Source organism: Gambusia affinis, linkage group LG17, assembly GCF_019740435.1.
Source record: "Gambusia affinis linkage group LG17, SWU_Gaff_1.0, whole genome shotgun sequence".
In the NCBI taxonomy this organism is placed as follows: Eukaryota; Metazoa; Chordata; class Actinopteri; order Cyprinodontiformes; family Poeciliidae; genus Gambusia; species Gambusia affinis.
In genome coordinates this window covers 2,604,090-2,623,176 of record NC_057884.1, presented here as the reverse complement: position 1 = coordinate 2,623,176, position 19,087 = coordinate 2,604,090, and the positions used below count along the sequence as shown (strand labels likewise).

Sequence of the window (19,087 nt, the reverse complement as noted above, 5' to 3'; positions counted from 1 at the left end):
TACCGACATGAAACTTAACCAACTAGCTGCTCCTCTCGTTTGCAGTAAAACAGCTTTGCTAGAAGGCCTGGAGGTCGACCAGTACATGCTGGGGATTCTGGTCTACATACAGAAGTAAGTAAAAATAATAATAAATAGCACATAATTGTGAACCACTTGTTTCAGAACAAAGTGAAACTTTTTAACCCACATGAAAATTATGTGGAGTGAATAACAGACTGAGAACTGAAATGGGGGATAGATGGAGCTGGAATTTAGAGGCTTTTCAAATGAAGTCTTTAGATTAACAAAATACTGAATCCTGAATCAGTGAACATGTCTGTGATGATTCTGTAAATAAAGCATTGTCAAATTGTTGAGCTGATATCAAACACAGCAAGTCAACAGGGTCCTGAGGGTTTTGAGTTTAGAGCAGAGGTTTTCAAAGTGCGGCCCTTGGGGCCATTTTGGCCCTCTGACACCTTTTGTAATTTTTTAAGATGATGTTTTCCGTGATGTGTCCAAAAAGTTAAAGGTTAACCAGGTAAACATCTGATTTAATGTTTACCTGTTGAAAACATTAAGTCAAATGTAAAATATTACATGTTTAATTTATTATGGTGCATGTAAATAGTAAAGAAATAAAAATCCTCGCAAAACGAATGCCCGGACCGCACAGGGTAAAAAGTTAGCAGAGTTCAATTGATCTGTTTGGATCTGACAGATCCAACTGACTGATGAACCAGCACAGATTTCTCTATAGATGCGACCAGGAGGAATTTGTGAGGAATTACTGACTGCACCAGGTGAAGTGCTGGTAACTTAGGTGGAGTCGTTTAATTTATTCTAAGTTATTGGGGCCACAGTCAGAGGTTTGTGTCACTACGGAGAAAAATGTAGGTGCATTTATCTGCTTTATGTGTGATGGGATCTGGATTCACGGTTCCACTAGGTGAATATTAACTAAACCACATAAAATGCAGCTAAGTAGCCTATGTTAATATGATTATATTTTTACAGGTAAAAAATTTTTTTAAATGCTGTTGGTTAAAATGACGCACTGCATGTTGCTCCCCTGCTACATGCAGTGAGCATCCAGACGTCCAAAGCTCCGGTCAGAAGGTAATTTAGCAAAACAATGTCTCTAAAAAAGACTTATCCTTCAGGGAGGGAGAGAAGAGGAAGAATAGAAAAAAGCCAAGATAAAGTTTGTCTTAATGTGCCTTGGTTATGTAATGTTTATAAAAAAAAGATTTGTGAAGCTGCTAATAGAAAATTAGATTTATATCGACCTTCAACGGTTCAGTTCAACAGCCAAACATTTATGCCAGCGTCTCAGTGTGGAGCTGAGTTTTAACTTGAAATTAGTTGATTTTCCTGCTTGGCTCTGTATATTTTTGGCTTCAAAATGGCGTGTTTGATAACATTTAATAACAATAATTAAAACTTCTCAATCTTTGACATTGTCTAGCAAAATGTTTTTACGTCAGGCTGCATGGCTACTGCATTAATGTATTAATGAGCTGAATATTGTTAACTAAACGTTCAGACCTGACCTGGTGGGTCGGTCTGTCAGTCAAACCTCTCACTGTACTGTACTTTACTGACGAAGTTCAGATTAGGGGATAAGATGGGATTCACATGTAAGTATCGGCCGATCACGATCCCCCAAAATGAAGGAAACCAGCGCCAAGAAATTAACTGGTTGATAAATCAGTTGGCCAATAAATTATAAATGTATAAAATGTAAACAGCACTGCTAGAGATGCAATAAGTTTTTAGCAGGTGTGTAAATGATCTAATGATCGGGCTGCTGATTGCAGTCAGTCCACATTGTTAGCAGAACTAGAGGGCCCCAAAACCACATTTCACATCAGGCCCCATGGAGGCTTGGGCCGGCCCTGAAATACGATGTCGTATTAGGGCCATTGTAGATAGAAAGTGTGTGAAGTGTGAAGCGGCTGGGATGGCGATCAGTGCTTCCAAGTGGTCTTGAGCCGGAAAAGGGTAGAGTGCCTTCTCCGGGTCAGGGGGTGAGGGAGTCCTGCCCCAAGTGGAGGAGTTCAAGTATCTCGGGATCTTGTTCACGAATGAGGGAAGAAGGGAGCGGGAGATCGACAGGCAGATTGGCGTAGCGTCTGCCGTCAAGCGGGCGCTGTACCGGTCCGTCGTGGTGAAGAGAGAGCTGAGCCAAAAAGCGAAGCTCTCAATTTACCGGTTGATCTACGTTCCCACCCTCATTTATGGTCATGAGCTTTGGGTCATGACCGAAAGAACGAGATTGTGAATACAAGCGGCCGAAATAGGTTTTCTCTGCAGGGTGTCTGGACTCTCCCTTAGAGATAGGGTGAGAAGCTCAGTCATCCGGGAGGGACTCAGAGTAGAGCTGCTGCTCCTTCACAAGGAGAGGAGCCAGTTGAGGTGGCTCGGGCATCTGGTCTGGATGCCTCCTGGACGCCTCCCTGGTGAGGTGTTCCAGGCACGTCCCACCAGGAGGAGGCCCCAGGGAAGACCCTGGACACGCTGGAGGGACTATGTTTCTTGGCTGGCCTGGGAACGCTTTGGGATTCCCCCAGAGGAGCTGGAACAAGTGGCTGGAGAGAGGGAAGTCTGGGCCTCCCTTCTGAAGCTGCTTCCCCCGCGACCCGACCCCAGATAAGCGGAAGAAGATGGATGGATGGATGGATGGATAGATAGAAAAAAGATAAAAAACAGAAATTTTTAGAGTAATCTACTAGAAAAAAACATGGAACTTTCAGAGTTTCAAAAGTTGAAAACCTTTGAGTTTCTATCTTAGAAAACGTACCCATTTTTTCTCCCTCTCTGCAGTGACTCTAAAACACCATCATTAGTAAAAGACAAAGAATTCACAATAATCTTTTTGCGTTTTTAACTTGGAAGAAAGCTATTTTGGCCCCTCAATTCCTTTCAACTTGGAGATTTTGGTCCTCAGCACAAAAAAATGTTTATAAAACCACTGGTTAAGAGCTTTATATTCTAACGTTGCGGTTCTGTTTCCCCTCTCTCAGTTCTGATTACGAGGAGATCACCATCGACCCGGTGTGCGGCTGGAGGCCTGTGCCGATCAAACCCGACCTCCACATAAAGGAGGAGCCCGACGGTCCGGTCCTAAAGCGCTGCCGCACAGTCAGTCCGAGTCACATGGTCCTGCCGAATGTGATGGAAATGATCGCGGCCCTGGGACCCGCTTCGTCCCCATACCAGAGCCTGAGTGCAGGGGGCAGGAACACCCCTGACTACAGCCGGCCAGGTAGCTCGACGATTTTGGACCCAGTGATAAAATATTTGGAAACCCCTGATATACGGCATGCTGAACCGAAGTCGTGCCGGGTTTGTTTTGGTCTTGCAGGAAGCCAGGGATTCTCTGGACAAACAGGATTTACAGACTTCCCCAACACACCTGGGACCCCAACACTCGGAGAGTACACCTCCTCCGGACCGCCGCCCCCCCTCCCCTACCAGTCTGAGCAGGTTAGACATATTAAAGCCGAAGGTAGCCAGCTCTTTACAAAAACCAATATCTACACCACATTGTTTAAAAACCTAATATCGAACACACAGAATCGGTTTCAGAAACGTTTTCATCCACATGAACCTGGGAGTTTCTTTAAACATGCCAAATGATTCAGGCTCAGCAGTAAAAGTAGGTTATGACACGTATGTGCATGTGATCTCAGTAGCTGAATTTTCATTAAAAATGTGTGCAAAACCATGTCAATATTCTGCGTAAAGCTAAGACCTGTCAGCCAATCAGATTGCTTCAAAACAACCACAACTTTCTGTTAGAAATTAAACATGGTGCCAGGAGGTCCATGTGTGTGGACAGATATTGACATTGAGCTACTTTTAAATAAGGCATTAGAATACACACTTACTAAAACACAAGGCGATGTTGATCAGAAAGTTAGACTGTAATGCATGAAACTCTGTCAGCTTCCCCATGTAGACACAAACAGAAATACAGTTTTCTCAAATCTGCACTTTAGTCTGAGTTTTTATAAAAGAATGTTTTTAGTGATATTAAACTGAGTTTTCTTGTGGATGAAAGGCTAAAACGGCTAAAAATGAATTTGCTTTCCCAGATATCCACCTACATGTCTACTAGACCTCAGATATACCCCCCCCCCCCCCATAGATTGTAAATATATTATAATTGCTTTCAGGCGGCCCACTCTGGAGGAATGGAGCATTCGCACAGCAGCATCCTCCAGCAGCACGTATCGGGGGTCCACAACAACCAGAGTCTTGGCGAGGCTAACAGCCCGCTAGCACAGAGGAGCTCAGCCACACAGAACTCACGGCTGCAGGGCGAAGGCTCCTTCGGTCTGGGAGGCCCTGGAGGGGAGGGGGCCGATCACGCTCTGGATGTGAGTAACAATCAGACCTGAACAAGGAAAAACAAACAGTGAGCAACTTGTTTGGGAAGGCTTTTAAGAAAAATACTGTGAAGAACAGTTCTTTGGTCAGATGAGATGACCTGTGAAACATGGCGGCAAGATGAGGATCCAGGTTTGTTTTGCAGTAACAGAATCTTTCAGCTAATATGTTGTTTGCTAATTAATAACGAAGTACAACAGTCCATATTGTAGTAGTTCTTTTTACCTCAAACAAACCAGAGACCTCTATTGAAAACCTCATTTATTCCAGTCATTTCATGTAAAAAGGGGAAACTCTTATTATATATACTGCATTATGAAATGCTAACTTTGAAAATGTTTTCTTTGTGCAAAGAGGCAGCTTGCAGTTTAAATCAGTTTATTTTCTTTCTTTGAAGCAGCAGAGCCATGAAAAACAGAGATAGTTGTACTTACTGTACAGAACCCTCAGCATCACACACCGTTTCTGTCTGCCCTGCAGCTTCTTCCAGAGCTGACCAACCCGGACGAGCTGCTGTCGTACCTGGGCCCCCCCGACCTCCCAAACAACAGCAACGACGACCTGCTGGCGCTGTTCGAAAACAACTGACGTGTGGACTGAGCCGAAGAGGGCCGCCCGGGGCACCGTCTGCACACACTTCAGCGTGTGCGTGCATACCAGTGTTTTTGTTCGTCTCTTGTCTTTTAAGTGTCCTACTGTACTCTGAGGTCCTTTCAGTGCAGTGTGGAGGTGCATGAAGGAACATGGTGAGTGAAGAAAAAATAAAAGAGCCTAACAGGCACCGACTCCACAGGCCAGCATTTCAAACACAAGCACAAGCCTCAGACTGGGGGCGAGGAGGGCAGGGGGTGTGTACGATGAAGATGATGGAAACTGAAGGATGCTCACATTAACTTTACTGTAGCTGCTTCATGTTGCCATATGCATTTGAAATATTTAGTGGAAAGGAGCAGGTTCCCATCTGGAAGTCGAAGACAGTGCAACCAAACTACAAAAGAAATCTGCTCAGTATGACACAGTAGCTGCGTTTCCAGTGACCATGTAACTGCACAGTTTGACATTTTGAATAGAAACACAAATTTCGAAAACTAATTTCTTGATAAAAACGTTTTTGCACTCTGATGGTTTGGTTTTTGGTCATATTGATGTCAGTTTACTTAGCGAAACATTTTTTCCGCATCACACCAGCCTCATGGATCAACAACTGGATGTTGCCACTGGCGCAAACCACGAAGAAGAAGACGACAGGAAGTAGTTGGCAAGTTTTTTTAATGCGTTATGTGAACAAACTTATTGATGTGTGATTTTAATTGCGCTTTTTACTGAAGGGAAACAGCACAATTGCAAAACAGTTTTTTTGTCGACATTAGCGGAATATTGACAAAGTTTTGCGCACATTTGTAATGGAAACACAGCCAGTGTGATATCACTTACATTTGAAGATTAAAGGTCCTCACACATACAGAGTCGAGCAATATTGTGACAACATATAACTGAAATGTATCCGTTTATCAGCCTCACTTTACTATTGTTTGGTTTTTATTCCTCTCACTGCCCAAAGTTAGTTGGTGGTCAAACAACAATTTTTAAAGATAACATTAATGGCTATTTGGGGAAAAACCTCGTCACATCTGTATGTATGAAGATCTTTAGTTTTTTTTTATGGTATTTCAGAATATTTTTATTTCATCAAAGACATAAAAATCAAAACCAACATCATCCCTTTCTCAACCCTTAAATGATTTATTTTTTCGTTTCTCTGAATATCAGGAAATAGAGTAAGAGTTAGGACTGGGAATCTGAACACAACAAAAAAGTAACTTCCTGGTATTATTAGTTTAAATAGATCTAAGTCAATACATTTTATACTCTGAATACAATTTTAAAAAATCTCTATAAATATAATTTGCTGCTCCATTGTATGTTAAGTTGCAGCTCAGGTTATCCAGACTGCATCAGATTTAGAATCAGTGTCAGAAACGAAAGCAACAAGAAAGTGCCTTAAAGTGCAGTGCCACTTTTGGCCAACAGTGGGTAGTATACTACTGAAAGAAATATTTTTCTGACAATTCATCCACACATCTGTTCAAATTGATCCTAGCTATCACACAGTGCAGTGAGATCAGTTTATTATTCAGATTAGTTTAAAATGTTTTCTAGGGAAACCCAGCACATTGCATCGGGTCGTTGGCTTGCAGAAGCAGCATGTAAACATCCAAAACATTCAGCCAAATCATCAAAAGCCGTTCACCACACAAAACAATCTGCCTCTTCTTCTTCTTCTTCTTCCTCCATCAGCACCTAAATCCTAAACCTTTGAGATGGCCCTAATTGAAAAGCGAAAAGTCTCCGGCAGCATCAACCACCTCAGCTACTTTCTTGAATTTCCATCGTAGGTTGTATAAAATCAGTCCAATAACACTGTTGGTTTTGCTTTCTATGTCATTTACTAGGAAATGATTCACTAAAACAACAAAAACTGACCAGTTCTGGCGACACTTAGTGCAATCGCAGCATCATTGTTTTCGGAGGTTCACTGTCTGCGACGTGCTTCAGCACTGTGGGAAAATAAAAAATTCAAAATCCCCCACCATACCAGCACCACCACCGTTCCTTCCCTCTGTCGGGGCTTTCAGAGCTGTGTGTGCGATGGCCTTTTCTGCCATTGTATGTTTTTAAATGGTTTGACATGTATAACCCATCCAGACGCGGGTTTATGTACTGTATAATCAGCTGTTTTCATTAGAGAACGTGTGTGTATCAAAAGAATTGTTAATCATGGTAACTTTGTCATTAGTTGGATAATGGATCATTGTTGGCACTGTATACATTCTATATGTTAGAAAACTATAAAGCTGTTGTAAAAAAAAAAAAAAAGAAGAAAAAACATCACACATAGACACATGACGCATGTATGACAGAAACTAGTCATCTGACACTAGGTCAGGCAGTGAAACATGCAACGGTTGGTTCCTAATTCTACTTTGTAAAGCTGAAGTTTATTGTTTTTTTTTTGTTTATGTTTTTTTTTTTCTATGATCAGTTTTGCAACCGCACCCTTTGTGGTCCAGCGTTGCCTTAACGAGGTAACTAGAGCAAAAAGGTTCTTTGCCAATTTGAGCAACAGCGATATTATATTTGGAAACGATGGACTATTTAAACTGCAAATTTGCTAGAAAGGAAGAAGAAAAAGCTTTTTTAAATATGTAAACTACTCCACATATTTTGTAGCACATTGTAATTGCCATTATTTTCTATTTATTTTTTAATCATAATCATCATTGTACCCACATTTACTTTGTCTCCCCCTCCCCTCCCACCTCTGAATCTAAATTAAAAGTCACTTTATTTGGCAAAGACTGTTCGATCTTTCATCTTTATTGAAAACGTTTCTTGTCACGTGTGACTGGGATCCACTTCACTGGACTTTCTTCATGGAAGTGTTTTAATCTGAACACTTTCATTATAGAGCTTTGGAACTGACGTCACTGCGTGTGACGTTTACGTCGCTCGGCGCCATCTTGTATGGCCACATACCAAAACAAACTTTTTCCGGTGTTTTTATCGCTTGTCTGTCAGCTGTGAGTGACACACAAGCTTCATTACCATAGCAACAGAACCAAGAGCAGGGCAGAGCAACTGATTAGAACTACAAAAACGCATCACTGTATGTTCTAACTATGGCAGAACATACAGGTTAGAACTACAACATAGCAGAACTGTCTATTACTACAGAGGAGGAATGAGCCTCCCTTTAGAACTACTTGTGTTTTGGGCATTTTATAAGTGTGGCAATTTTAAGCTTAATAAAAATGTCAAAATAAAAGCCTTGACAATTTTTACATCAGGTTATTGCTCTTTTGAGCATTATATAACTGATTTAACCCAATCACTGTTACTCATGGGATTAGTTTGGACATTTAAAATGAAGCTTACTGAAAATTTCAAAATAAAAGCCTGAATATTCTTCTCAGGCCTTTCAGAAAAACTAACTACTTCAAACTATTAGAATTCTGTCTCTCTCTGTGTGTTTCACTCACATGACAGTTGAGCTGCTCTTTAGAACTACAAAGACTGGAGGTTAGAACTACAACATGGCGGAATCCTCAGTGCCTACAGGAGGTCTGAGCTGAATGTCAGAAATACAACATGGCGGAACTGTCAGTTACTACAGAGGAGGACTGAACTGCCCTTTAGAACTACTTGTGTTTTGGGCATTTTATAACTGATTTTAACCAACCATTGTTACACATAGGATTAGTGAGGCCACTTAAAATGAAGCTTACTGAAAATTCCAAAACAAAAGCCTTGGCAATTTTTCCATGAGTTATTGCTCTTTTGAGCATTTAACCCAATCACTGTGACTCATGGGATTAGTTTGGACATTAAAAATGAAGCTTACTTAAAATTTCAAAGTAAAAGCCTTAATACTCCCCTCTGGTTAGCGCATCGCCATAGGCGGTACAATAATACTAACCTGTATTATCTTTCTCTCTTAGGTTTGTGCGCTGCCCCGCATAGCAAGGCAATACATTAACATTTGCACAAACATTAGCATTTCACTGCCCCCCACTTGTGCACCGCCGTAGGTGGTGCAATAATATTACCTTGCATTAGCATTGGCCTTTTCCCTAAAATAAGCTTTTAGCTACTTTTTTTACATATTAGCCATGTTTAAGACACTGAATGTAGGAAGTCAATCTAAGAAAACATTCTAATGATGCCCCACATGCTACTGACAGCATTTAGACTTACATTAGCATTTGGCTAATTTTAGCTTATACACTAATTTTAACATGCTGAATGGTGCTAGTCCAGGTTCATCAACATGCTTGTTACTCTTCACATGCTATTGATAACATTGCAGCTTTCTTTAGCATTGATGCTAATTTTTAGCATCAGAACGCTGGGTCCAAACCAAAGCGCACACTTTGGCAGGCCCTGGTTAAATTTCTTCAGAAATTTTCTAGTGTATCCTGTCATGCAGGACAATGCTTTAAGTTCCAAAAACTGTGAATAAATGTTTTTGCAACATTGTACAGTCACTGTGATCAGTTCTTATGCATAATGCACTTTAAATGAGTATTGTTAAAATTGCACATACTTTTCTTAAAAACCCTGAAGTTATTCATAATATATTTAAAAGTGAAATTTGTTTAATATAAAAATCAACATTCCAAGATTAGTTCTATTTAATCTTGGAATGAGTTTACTTGTGTGGCCCCCTTGAGATCAGATTAAGCCGTAGGCGGCCCCTGAACCAAAATGAGTTTGACACCTTTGACTTAAAGCATGAGAAAACAGAGGTCCATTATGTAGGACATTTGATATCACCCTTAACTGTCCAGTCTATTAATTAGGAGAAGATGCATTGTAATGTCTGAGCCTGACAATATTTGCATCCCCTGTCTATTGTCCTATTGATATGAAACTTATACCAGCAGCTCATAGAAAAGATGTAATTATGTAGAAAATCTATTTAAATTTCTCTGGGTTTCTCTAGGCAAGTCAGTCACTGCTCTCCTTATGCATTGCTATGGCCAGGCACATATTATTCTATTCTAACACCCAATAGAACGTCTCTTTATTATTGGGGCCTGCCCATAGCAATGCATAAAGAGAGCAGTGACTGAGTTTTTGAGAAATTCTACCCGATCAGCTTTTGTATATGAACGTTTTATAGGAATATAAAATGCTACGGACAAGATTTTGGTTAATGTTAGCAATTTGGCTCATTTTAAATTGTACACTAATTTCAACATACTTAATGGCAAAAGTCCATGTTACTCAACATGCTTGTGACTCTCCACATGCTAAGTACATTGTAGCTTACTTTAGCATCGATGCTAATTTGTAGCACAAGAACGGCCCGTTTAAATTTCTTCAGGAATTTTCCAGTTTTATATACATTCTTAATGTACATTATCTTACAATCAATCAGAATGTTGCTTAGTATGAGTACTAAAAAGTTTGAACGCGTTATTATTAAAGTACTAACTGATTTGTACGGAAGAGGATTAGGGCCACCGAAAAAAATAAATAAAAATAATTCTGAGATTAAAGTCAGAATTCTTTTTTTTTTTCTGTGGCCCTAATCCTCTTCCGTAGCACAAAAACAAAAGAAACAACAATAAAAAAAAAACTAGGCAAATAAAATATATTAAATAAATGAATAAAAGAGTGCTTTATCCATAACTTAATTTTTAAAAATAATTTCAATAAAGTACTTCTGGGATGCATGTGAGAATTCAATGTGTTTATTGCCTTTGGTGCACCTGCAGCGTCTCCCTGAGGGCAGCAGGTTAAACAAACTGATTATTTTACTTCACAATAATCAGATAATTTGGGTGTAATTGATGAAATATTGTAATTTTTAAATAAGTAGACCACAGATGCTCAAGGAAGTAAAGTATGCATTTAACCTATTGGAAGCTACAATCAGAACCCAACTTCAGCTTTGTAATTGATCACCTCTTTGAAATTACAATGTCATGGTTATTATTCTATAATAAACAGTTCAACTACCTGTAGATTCACATGTACACATTTTTTTTTAAATGTTTCTGTCTTTTCATTCACCATTTTAAATTTGTGTCATCAGGTTTATGAACTCTGAGACTCTCTGAGCCACCGTTGAACACCGTTGGTCATGCTGAGCAACACTGGGACTGTTGAGAGTGAACATTGCACCTGCATGGCAGGGGCAGCAGAGACCTGCACCCATATAGGTGCCCTACTTTCTAAGGTGGAAGCAACAGCGAAGATATGAGGCACAGAAACTGCTACAGATGAGCCAAAAGGTTCACCCAGAAGTTTGGCCATAAAATTGACTCCAGTACTTCAGCTTCTCAAAAGAATCCATGCTGAAGTCTCAGCAACAGCCAGAAGAAACCGTTCACAACAAAGAAAAATCCCACCTGCAAATCTGGAAGACTTGGATCCTCTCCTTGACACGCTATTAGAGCACAGGAAGGCTGTTGGTTTGTCAGGAATGGAGGAATATTACACACTATTCACACCAGTATTTACTAAAAGGTGTGATTTATTTCATAATTACACGTCCAATGTTTAAAGATGGGCTCTTTCACCTGGTTTGCTTGTTACATGAAATTTACTGCAAACTGTCTGATTTTATAAGCGTTTACCTTTAATCACATAATATGCTCATTTAAAAATGTAATCTATTTCATTCCATGTATATTTACTATATGAAATATTTACATTTTTTTACTTAAAATGTAATCCACTTCATCGCCTGTTTACATGCGACTTGAAGTGCTTGAATCAAATGTTTCACGTTTACCACATTAAATTATTAAATGAGAGAAATCAGCCACTCCCATGTTGTTATTCAACTCTACACACATTCCAATGCAAAAATCACGAATTTTTACTATCTACATTTTACATAAAACAGTACTGACTGTATAAATATTTCAAAATGAGTTCAGAAAATCTTTTTATTTTTTTCCAACCTGCATTTTAATTGACATCAGTGCAGTTCCATGTCAACATGTGCAGCTTTCATTTCACAGCCACACTAGAACACATGTTCACTAAGCTGCAGCACACATACACAACCTTGTCGAGACGCGTCACCTCTTCACCCTCACATGGAAGCAGCAGCTGAATTGGTGTAGTTCTGTGTAACATTTTGTATTTGTTCCTCATGCAGCCCATCACTCTTTCCACGTGAACTCTGAGGTGAGCTAAAGCTCGCGTGTCTTCGACGTCTTTAGCGTCCAGTTGACGTCTCCTTTTAGTGAATGTCGGCGTTTGAACCTCAGCACACATCATTCCTACACTGTCTTTGATATCAAAGCCTCTGTCCGCTAACACAACGTCCCCAGGTAATAAATTGGAGAGAAGGCCACAGTTTTCAGTTATGTGCTTGTCTGATGCACGCCCGCCCCATCCCTTAGAAATAAAAGAGATGGACCCATGTGGTGTCACACCGATGAGGTATTTCATAGTGTGTCTGCCTTTGTGCCGGGAGAAGGATTGTGCTTGCGCTTTTAAATTGGAGGGTCTTTCTCTGCCTAATTCAAAACAGTCAACAATAATTGCTACACGGTCTCCAAAGGTTTCCAAAAACCGAGGAGGCATTGCAGCTTGTAAGCAGTGCCTCTCGGGCCAGCTGACCATGGGCTTAAGGCGTGCGTACAACACATCAAGGGTGTCAGCAAAGGCATTAGACAGAGTTTTATGAGACACATTAAAAAGATGGCAAAGATGCTGAACAGGCAGATCGAGTCTTAGACGCATTAATGTAAGTAAAACCATTTGAAACTGGGAGAGATCTTTTGATGCTGGCAGAAAAGGCCTAACAGTGTTAAACAATGACAACAAAATGACAAAGCACGGAAGTCCTGTATAATATTCTACTTTTTCTGTGTCATCCTTGAGAAAATCTGCATCCAGCTGTTTTTTACTCAGCTCTGACCTGAGCTCCCTGTTCTCCTGTAACAGGCGGTTTATTTCTTCTCTCCTCTGTTCACACCAGTAACATTCTAGTTGTTGCCTTTTTGCTGCTGGTTCATGTTCCTCTCCGGAGTTTGCAGCCTTGCTGAGCTCCTCTCCTGGGGTTTCCTCATCAGCCTCTCCAACTTGCTCCTCTCCTACAGCCTCCGCTGCTGTGTTGTCATTATTTACCTCTTCTGGTGATTCTGTAACTTGCTCCCCCACTTGTTGATCTACCGTGGTGTTTGCTGCCTGGCCTTCAACTGCGCTGCCGTGTCGCCTCGTTAATTTACGTGCATGTCGGTCCGATGTTGTGGCTTTTACCTCGCAGTGACCCAGATTCAGCGTTGGAAACCAGTCTAGGTTGAGCTCATCCATTTCATAGGACGGTTTGCCTTGAAGAGAGCATATCGGAACCCACATCAGTATTTACACTGTAAATTATACCACTAGAAAACTTAAATAGTTTGCTTTGTAAAAATGGAATTACACAAATATCCGCTGTCAAAACTCGGACTATGCTACATAAAAAATATAAGCCCGACCTAAACAAGGATGACCCACTTAAATGAACTCAACATATCTGAACATGAGTACACCCGGAAAAAATTCTAGCAAAAAAAAAAAAAATGACACAACACCAACAAAGCGAATTTAGACACTCACCAGAATGGAAATGTCTGGAGCAAACTTTTAGGTATCTTGGGATGTTGGAGAACTTAATATCAGGACGTCCCACCGCTGATATCCAGGCCATTCGTCTCCTTTTCGTGAGCTCCGATAGCTTTGCTCCCTCGCGTTGTTTCCAGGCAGGAAAACCGTGAAACGAAAGTCCGTTTTCCATCCTTTTACCTTTTCGGTCGTGTGACCGGACAGTACATCCAGAAACGCAGCAAGTGTGAACCATTGCTGATTAATTTTAAGTAACTTATATTCAAAATATCTGAGACAGTCGTTTCGCGCGGTTGTGTTTATGGCCATACAAGAAGGCGCTCATATCTCTACGCCCATAACAGTGACGTCACGTTCCAAAGCTCTATTAATTAAACAAAGGTGGAGTGAAAATGGTCAAAATCCAAGTTCCTATTGCTCCAAATAACTGAAAAGGTGTTGTTAGTCAGACGCACTTGATCAAATCATCATCAGAAAGTGCGACCGCCTCTGAATCAGCGCTTTGTGGAGCTTACTTGAGAAGCAATTGTTGCTGTTATGGAGAAACACACCGATTGCAGTTTTCTGGCCGATCGCTGCTGAACTTTATAAAGCTTGACCTGCCGATTCTGATTTTGTTCGAGGGGTTTTTTTTTTTAAAATGTGTTTTTGTTTTGGTTTTTGTCTGTAAAGTCAATAAATATATTGACAGAGTCTCTGAGTGGCTGTTGTTAACTGCGCAGTACAGACGTGACCAGGTTGACAGGTCTGCCAGTCAAACCTCTCAGGGAAAGATCAAAAGGGAACAGAGGCTGATTTTCAAACATTTGAAGAGGAGAGGATTGTTTTTTCTAACATTTACTAGAGTCCAGGATGAAGCCATTTCCATAAAACTAAAGAATGGCGAAGACTTCATGAGAGCAATGATGAAGAGAAATAATAATAAAAAAACATTATCAGCAATAGCTGCCAATGGAAGCAATACAGGCTTTTCAACTGAGATATTTTGTTTGAGAAATAAAGACAGTGAATTATTTCTGTATTTTTATTCATGTGGGATTAGATTTAAATCATTTTAGAATACAGAAATAATTTCTTTTTTTACTTTGTTTTTACAGTCATTGTAAAATACAAACGTCCCAAATAATTAATAAATAAATAAATAAATAAATAAATAAATAAATAAATAAATAAATAAATAAATAAATAAATATTAGGAAACTATTAAAAGTGGAGTTTTGTCATTTTAAAATGACAAAACAATTTCATAATGTGCTTCTAGTTATTTATTTTTGTTTTATTTGAGGTGTTGAGGAACTTGTGTACGGAACTACGGTGCCCATAAAGGGACATTCACGAAAAAAATAAAATAAAAATAAACCTTCTCAATCTGGTGCGCACCACGTATTGTCTGGTGGATACTTTGACGTGCTCGCGCGCACCAGACAGTATCTGTAAGAAAAGTTTATTTTCTTTCCCCCCCCCTCCCTTTAGTATCCCTTCAGGGGCTCCGTACATTTATTTCAGACAGGAAATGGGCAGAGAAAGGTTTGGGGGTCGGGGGTTCGGGAATCGAGTCCCCGGGTTGGGGGCCACAGCGCTTCACCTCAACACCGTGAGCTCCTCGATAGGAAGTTATCTAAGCCTGCTTATTGCTGAGTTACATTTATTTGATATATTGTCGCTCAAAGCTTCTGTAGTATTAATTTTGATGCGAAAAAGATGAAAACAAAAAAGAAAAAACTTTATTAAAAAATATTAAAATAAAATAAACTTTCCCTATTAAAACTATGGGTTTTATTAGGTGATTTATATTTTCCTTCGGTCTCTGCCTCGGTCTCAAAAGTCTGTCGGTTTGCACACGCCTATCTGGATCCCTATTGGTCCACTTTGAAGGTTTTTCTAGTGCGGGTTTATTAATTGGCTGTTAGAGAGCTTTTCGTCACATATTAACTAAACTAAACAGAGTCTCTCAGTGAGTTGTCTGGACTCGCGCGTCTTCTACTCATCCCTTCAGAGCTGCAGAAATGGCAAACCCCAGAGTTTTTTTTGACATCACGGCTGATGGGAAACCACTTGGCAGGATCGTAATGGAGGTAAGCTGAAGCTGCTCACGTAAGTCTGAGTTCAGGAGTGATACAGAGATCCGTACCTGTGACTGACCCTGCTGACAACTTTGCCTTTGTTTAGTCATGTATTCTGATGTCGTTTATGTCGCAACTGACGCCAATAATCCAACACATATATGACGAGTCGGGAGTGAGACTGTGTTGAATAATCATGTCTAAAAGTGCGTGCAGGTCATAAGAAATCCTGTAAGGCTGAAGTGGAAACTCCCAAACTCTGCGCTGACAGAGCAGAAAATGGCTGAGAGCAAAATGTAACTGGTCCCAGTAAAGCCACGAACAAGCCTCCCCGTTTTGACTTCTTTACAGGTTCTGAGTTTTCCAAAGATGTTAAACACATGGAAACCCCCCACGTCAAAAATGAAGAGGATAGGACCAATTTGAATGTTGGCACTCTGGAAACCAGATCGGCGTTTTAAACGGCTCTCAAACGTTTCAAAACGATTCTCCCCAAACCTGTTCAGCAGCCCGGCTTGTTGAGACATCGCTTTGCTGAGCCCCACCCCGCAGCGTTGGCTGCCAACAGCTTTGACTGGTCAGACTTGTCTGACTTGTGTAGTTGGACGTTTTCACATTGTGTTCCTTTTTCCGACAAGAGTGTGAGCCTTTGTCACTGAGTCATCTGTGAACTCTGACCTTTGAACGACTTGGGGAGCGAAACAGAGGTTATAACTTGATTTTTAGTGACACCCCAATCATGTTTTCCCCCCTGATCTCTACTGGTCTATATTTGACAGCGGTTCAGACAGGAAAGCTGTTAGAGAGCAGCTTTCAGCTGCATCTGAGTTTATTTATTTCTGGAATTGAATTAAAAAAGTGAAAATTTATGTTACACAGATTAGCTAAACACAGTTTAAGATTTTAATTATGACAAAAATAACATACATATTATCACCTTCTTAATCATAGGGAAGACTCCTTCCTTTACAGTGGTCTAACTAGCTAGGGGCCAGGGCACTAGTTAAGGAAATTACTGAAGTTTTTAAAGATTTCTGAAATTATTGATGTGAACTTGCATTTTAATTTATTTGCTTTCCTCTCTGTGTGACAGCTGCGATCTGATGTGGTCCCAAAGACTGCAGGTTAGTGACCCTGGAAGCTTCCTTCAGAGTTAACTGAGCTGCTGCTGCTTCACTGAAACAGAATCACACCTGATTCTGGGAAATGGGACATTAATCCTCAGGAGTTTATTATTCATTAATTAAGTTTATTCTGAATATTGATAGGGATCCAAGAAAAATCACCAAGATATTAACTCTAGATAAGTGCAACGTGACTAAAAAGAAAATGTATGATTTTGAAAAAAAAAAAAAAAAAATCCTGAAAAAGGAAAAAAAAAAAGACAAATATAAACAAATCCCAATAAGAACAGAAAGAAAGATTGTACTGGTTATCAAATATTTGGTAATAAAGGGGACCTGTGCCAAGATGACCAAGTGCTTTTTTTATTTTCAGACTGAGGTTGATGATTACAAATACTCATACTAGTATATTTAATCATCTGCTGCAGTTATATTGCACACAAACTGTTCTGTTTTTTATTTTTCTTGGTTACAGTCGATGTTTGTGTCTGAAGATTAGTGACATTTATGTTTCTCCAGAAAATTTCCGGGTCTTGTGCACCGGAGACAAAGGGTTTGGTTACAAAGACTCCACCTTCCACCGTATTATCCCCGGGTTCATGTGCCAGGTAGAGTAAGCGCAGGAAATTACTGTTGGCAACGATCTGACCTAATGGGAGGGATGGATGGCAGCACTGAATCCAGAAGACCTCTTTCTCCTCTTGAACATTTAGGGTGGAGATTTCACCAAACATAATGGAACTGGAGGCAAGTCCATCTATGGTAATATGTTTGCTGATGAGAACTTTCAGCTGAAGCACACAGGACCAGGGATCCTGTCCATGGCGAACTCAGGACCAAACACCAACGGCTCCCAGTTCTTCATCTGCACGGAAAGGACACCCTGGTGAGTCTGACGCCCCGTTCAGAGCTTGAGCTCGGACTCGCTGTTGCTACACACACACACACACACACACTGACGATGGGCTGTTCTGCTGTGCAGGCTGGATGGAAAGCACGTGGTGTTCGGCCAAGTTGTGGAGGGCATGGATGTTGTCCGAAAGATGGAATCGTATGGAAGTTCTAAGGGCAGGACAAGTGTCAAGATTGTCATTGCTTATTGTGATCAGCTGTGAGCAGGGCAGCTGTTTGACCTGCTCTCTGTAAGGTTAATGAGTTGACCTTGGTGAAATACCTTCTTCCTGTTTAAACTCATCTGCTGTGTTCAGTTGTGTGGTGGGACATCTTGTAGCTTCTGTTGTCTTTCTTTGGAGGACAATACGTATTATGACAATCAGCATAAATTACACTGATGTTAATAATAATAATTAAAAAAACAGTGGCTGTAAAATCCAGCCAGTGTGTATGTTTTTGTTCCTAGAAAACACGCTTGTTTCACTTGTCTACTTGTTTCCTTCAGTGCCCCTCGCAACCTTCCAGGTTCAAAATCCAAAAATTTCCAACAAAGGCTGTGGGTGGTAACAGGTGCTTAAAGATGATTCTTTGATTCTTGCACGCATTTTTGACTTGATTGTTTGAAAAAATATATATACTTTATTCCTTGTAAAAACATAGACAGAATAACTACTAAAAATCTCTTACAGCTTAGTTGAAAACGAAGGTTAACTTAATCTGACATTCGAAAAGTGGTCAAAAAAAAATCATTTTACACAAACCTCCCGTCATCTATTGTTTGACATTTACCAGACAATAGACCTCCACCAAACACCCATTGTTCTTAATTATGCAAATTGATGGGAGGGTCTAAAAGTCAACAAAGTAATCCAAACAATTCCAAATCTAAAAAAGAAATACAGATTTAGGTTCTAAACTAAAATATATTTTACTGCCCAAAGAAGAAAATCAAATTGGTAGAAATTACAATCACAAAATTGAACACAAATGGCCACAACATCATTTATGTACAACAAGAATTACATAAGTGACCATTACCAAATGCATTATTAATATTAACATTAGCCGACTTGGCTTTTCAATATCTTCATATTGTCACATAATTCATTTAAACATCATCTTATGCAGAAGTCCAGTTAGCTTTGTCCAACTGGAAAAGTACATTATCTGCTTAGTAGTGGAGCACACATATTTCAACACAGCTGCACATGTTAGTGCCTGACCTTTAACCTCGGGGTCAGATTCTGAATGGTCGGATATTTCTTTAACAGATTATTGTTGTGACAAAGTTTTAACAGACATTGCGCTCTCTTCTGGGCCACCTGTTTGTTGGGCATTTTTACTTCAGGATTAAAAAAGGGCTGCACAGTGGCGCAGTTCATAGAGCTGTTGCCTTGCAGCAAGAAGGTCCTGGGTTCGATTCCCGGCCCGGGGTCTTTCTGCATGGAGTTTGCATGTTCTCCCTGTGCATGGTGGGTTCTCTCCAGGTTCTCCAGT

General features: G+C 40.2%; 3 protein-coding genes across 6 annotated transcripts in view; 2 read left to right on the top strand and 1 right to left on the bottom strand.

The window, feature by feature from the left end:
* Positions 1-7,734, top strand: part of zmiz2 (zinc finger, MIZ-type containing 2) — a 38,175-nt gene extending 30,441 nt beyond the window's left edge. For all 4 annotated transcript variants that reach the window (XM_044144688.1, XM_044144690.1, XM_044144691.1 and 1 more), the window contains exons 16-20: positions 46-114; positions 3,009-3,250; positions 3,350-3,471; positions 4,164-4,367; positions 4,858-7,734. In XM_044144688.1, coding sequence (XP_044000623.1) covers positions 46-114; positions 3,009-3,250; positions 3,350-3,471; positions 4,164-4,367; positions 4,858-4,965 — 745 coding nt within the window. In that variant the 3' untranslated portion in view covers positions 4,966-7,734. The remainder of the gene's footprint in view (positions 1-45; positions 115-3,008; positions 3,251-3,349; positions 3,472-4,163; positions 4,368-4,857) is intronic.
* Positions 7,735-10,725: 2,991 nt separating this feature from the next.
* On the bottom strand, positions 10,726-13,950 carry LOC122819259. The gene is made up of 2 exons (XM_044095839.1): positions 13,504-13,950; positions 10,726-13,232 (listed from the first exon to the last, which is right to left on the bottom strand). The coding sequence occupies exons 1-2, from the start codon at positions 13,742-13,744 to the stop codon at positions 11,902-11,904; spliced, it is 1,572 nt and encodes a 523-aa protein (XP_043951774.1). The 5' UTR covers positions 13,745-13,950; the 3' UTR covers positions 10,726-11,901.
* A 1,477-nt stretch (positions 13,951-15,427) lies between these two features.
* Positions 15,428-18,030, top strand: ppiab (peptidylprolyl isomerase Ab (cyclophilin A)). Its single transcript, XM_044095837.1, has 5 exons — positions 15,428-15,584; positions 16,666-16,696; positions 17,216-17,304; positions 17,410-17,582; positions 17,679-18,030. Exons 1-5 carry the CDS (start codon positions 15,516-15,518, stop codon positions 17,809-17,811), a joined length of 495 nt encoding a protein of 164 aa, XP_043951772.1. The 5' UTR covers positions 15,428-15,515; the 3' UTR covers positions 17,812-18,030.
* Positions 18,031-19,087: the final 1,057 nt, after the last annotated feature.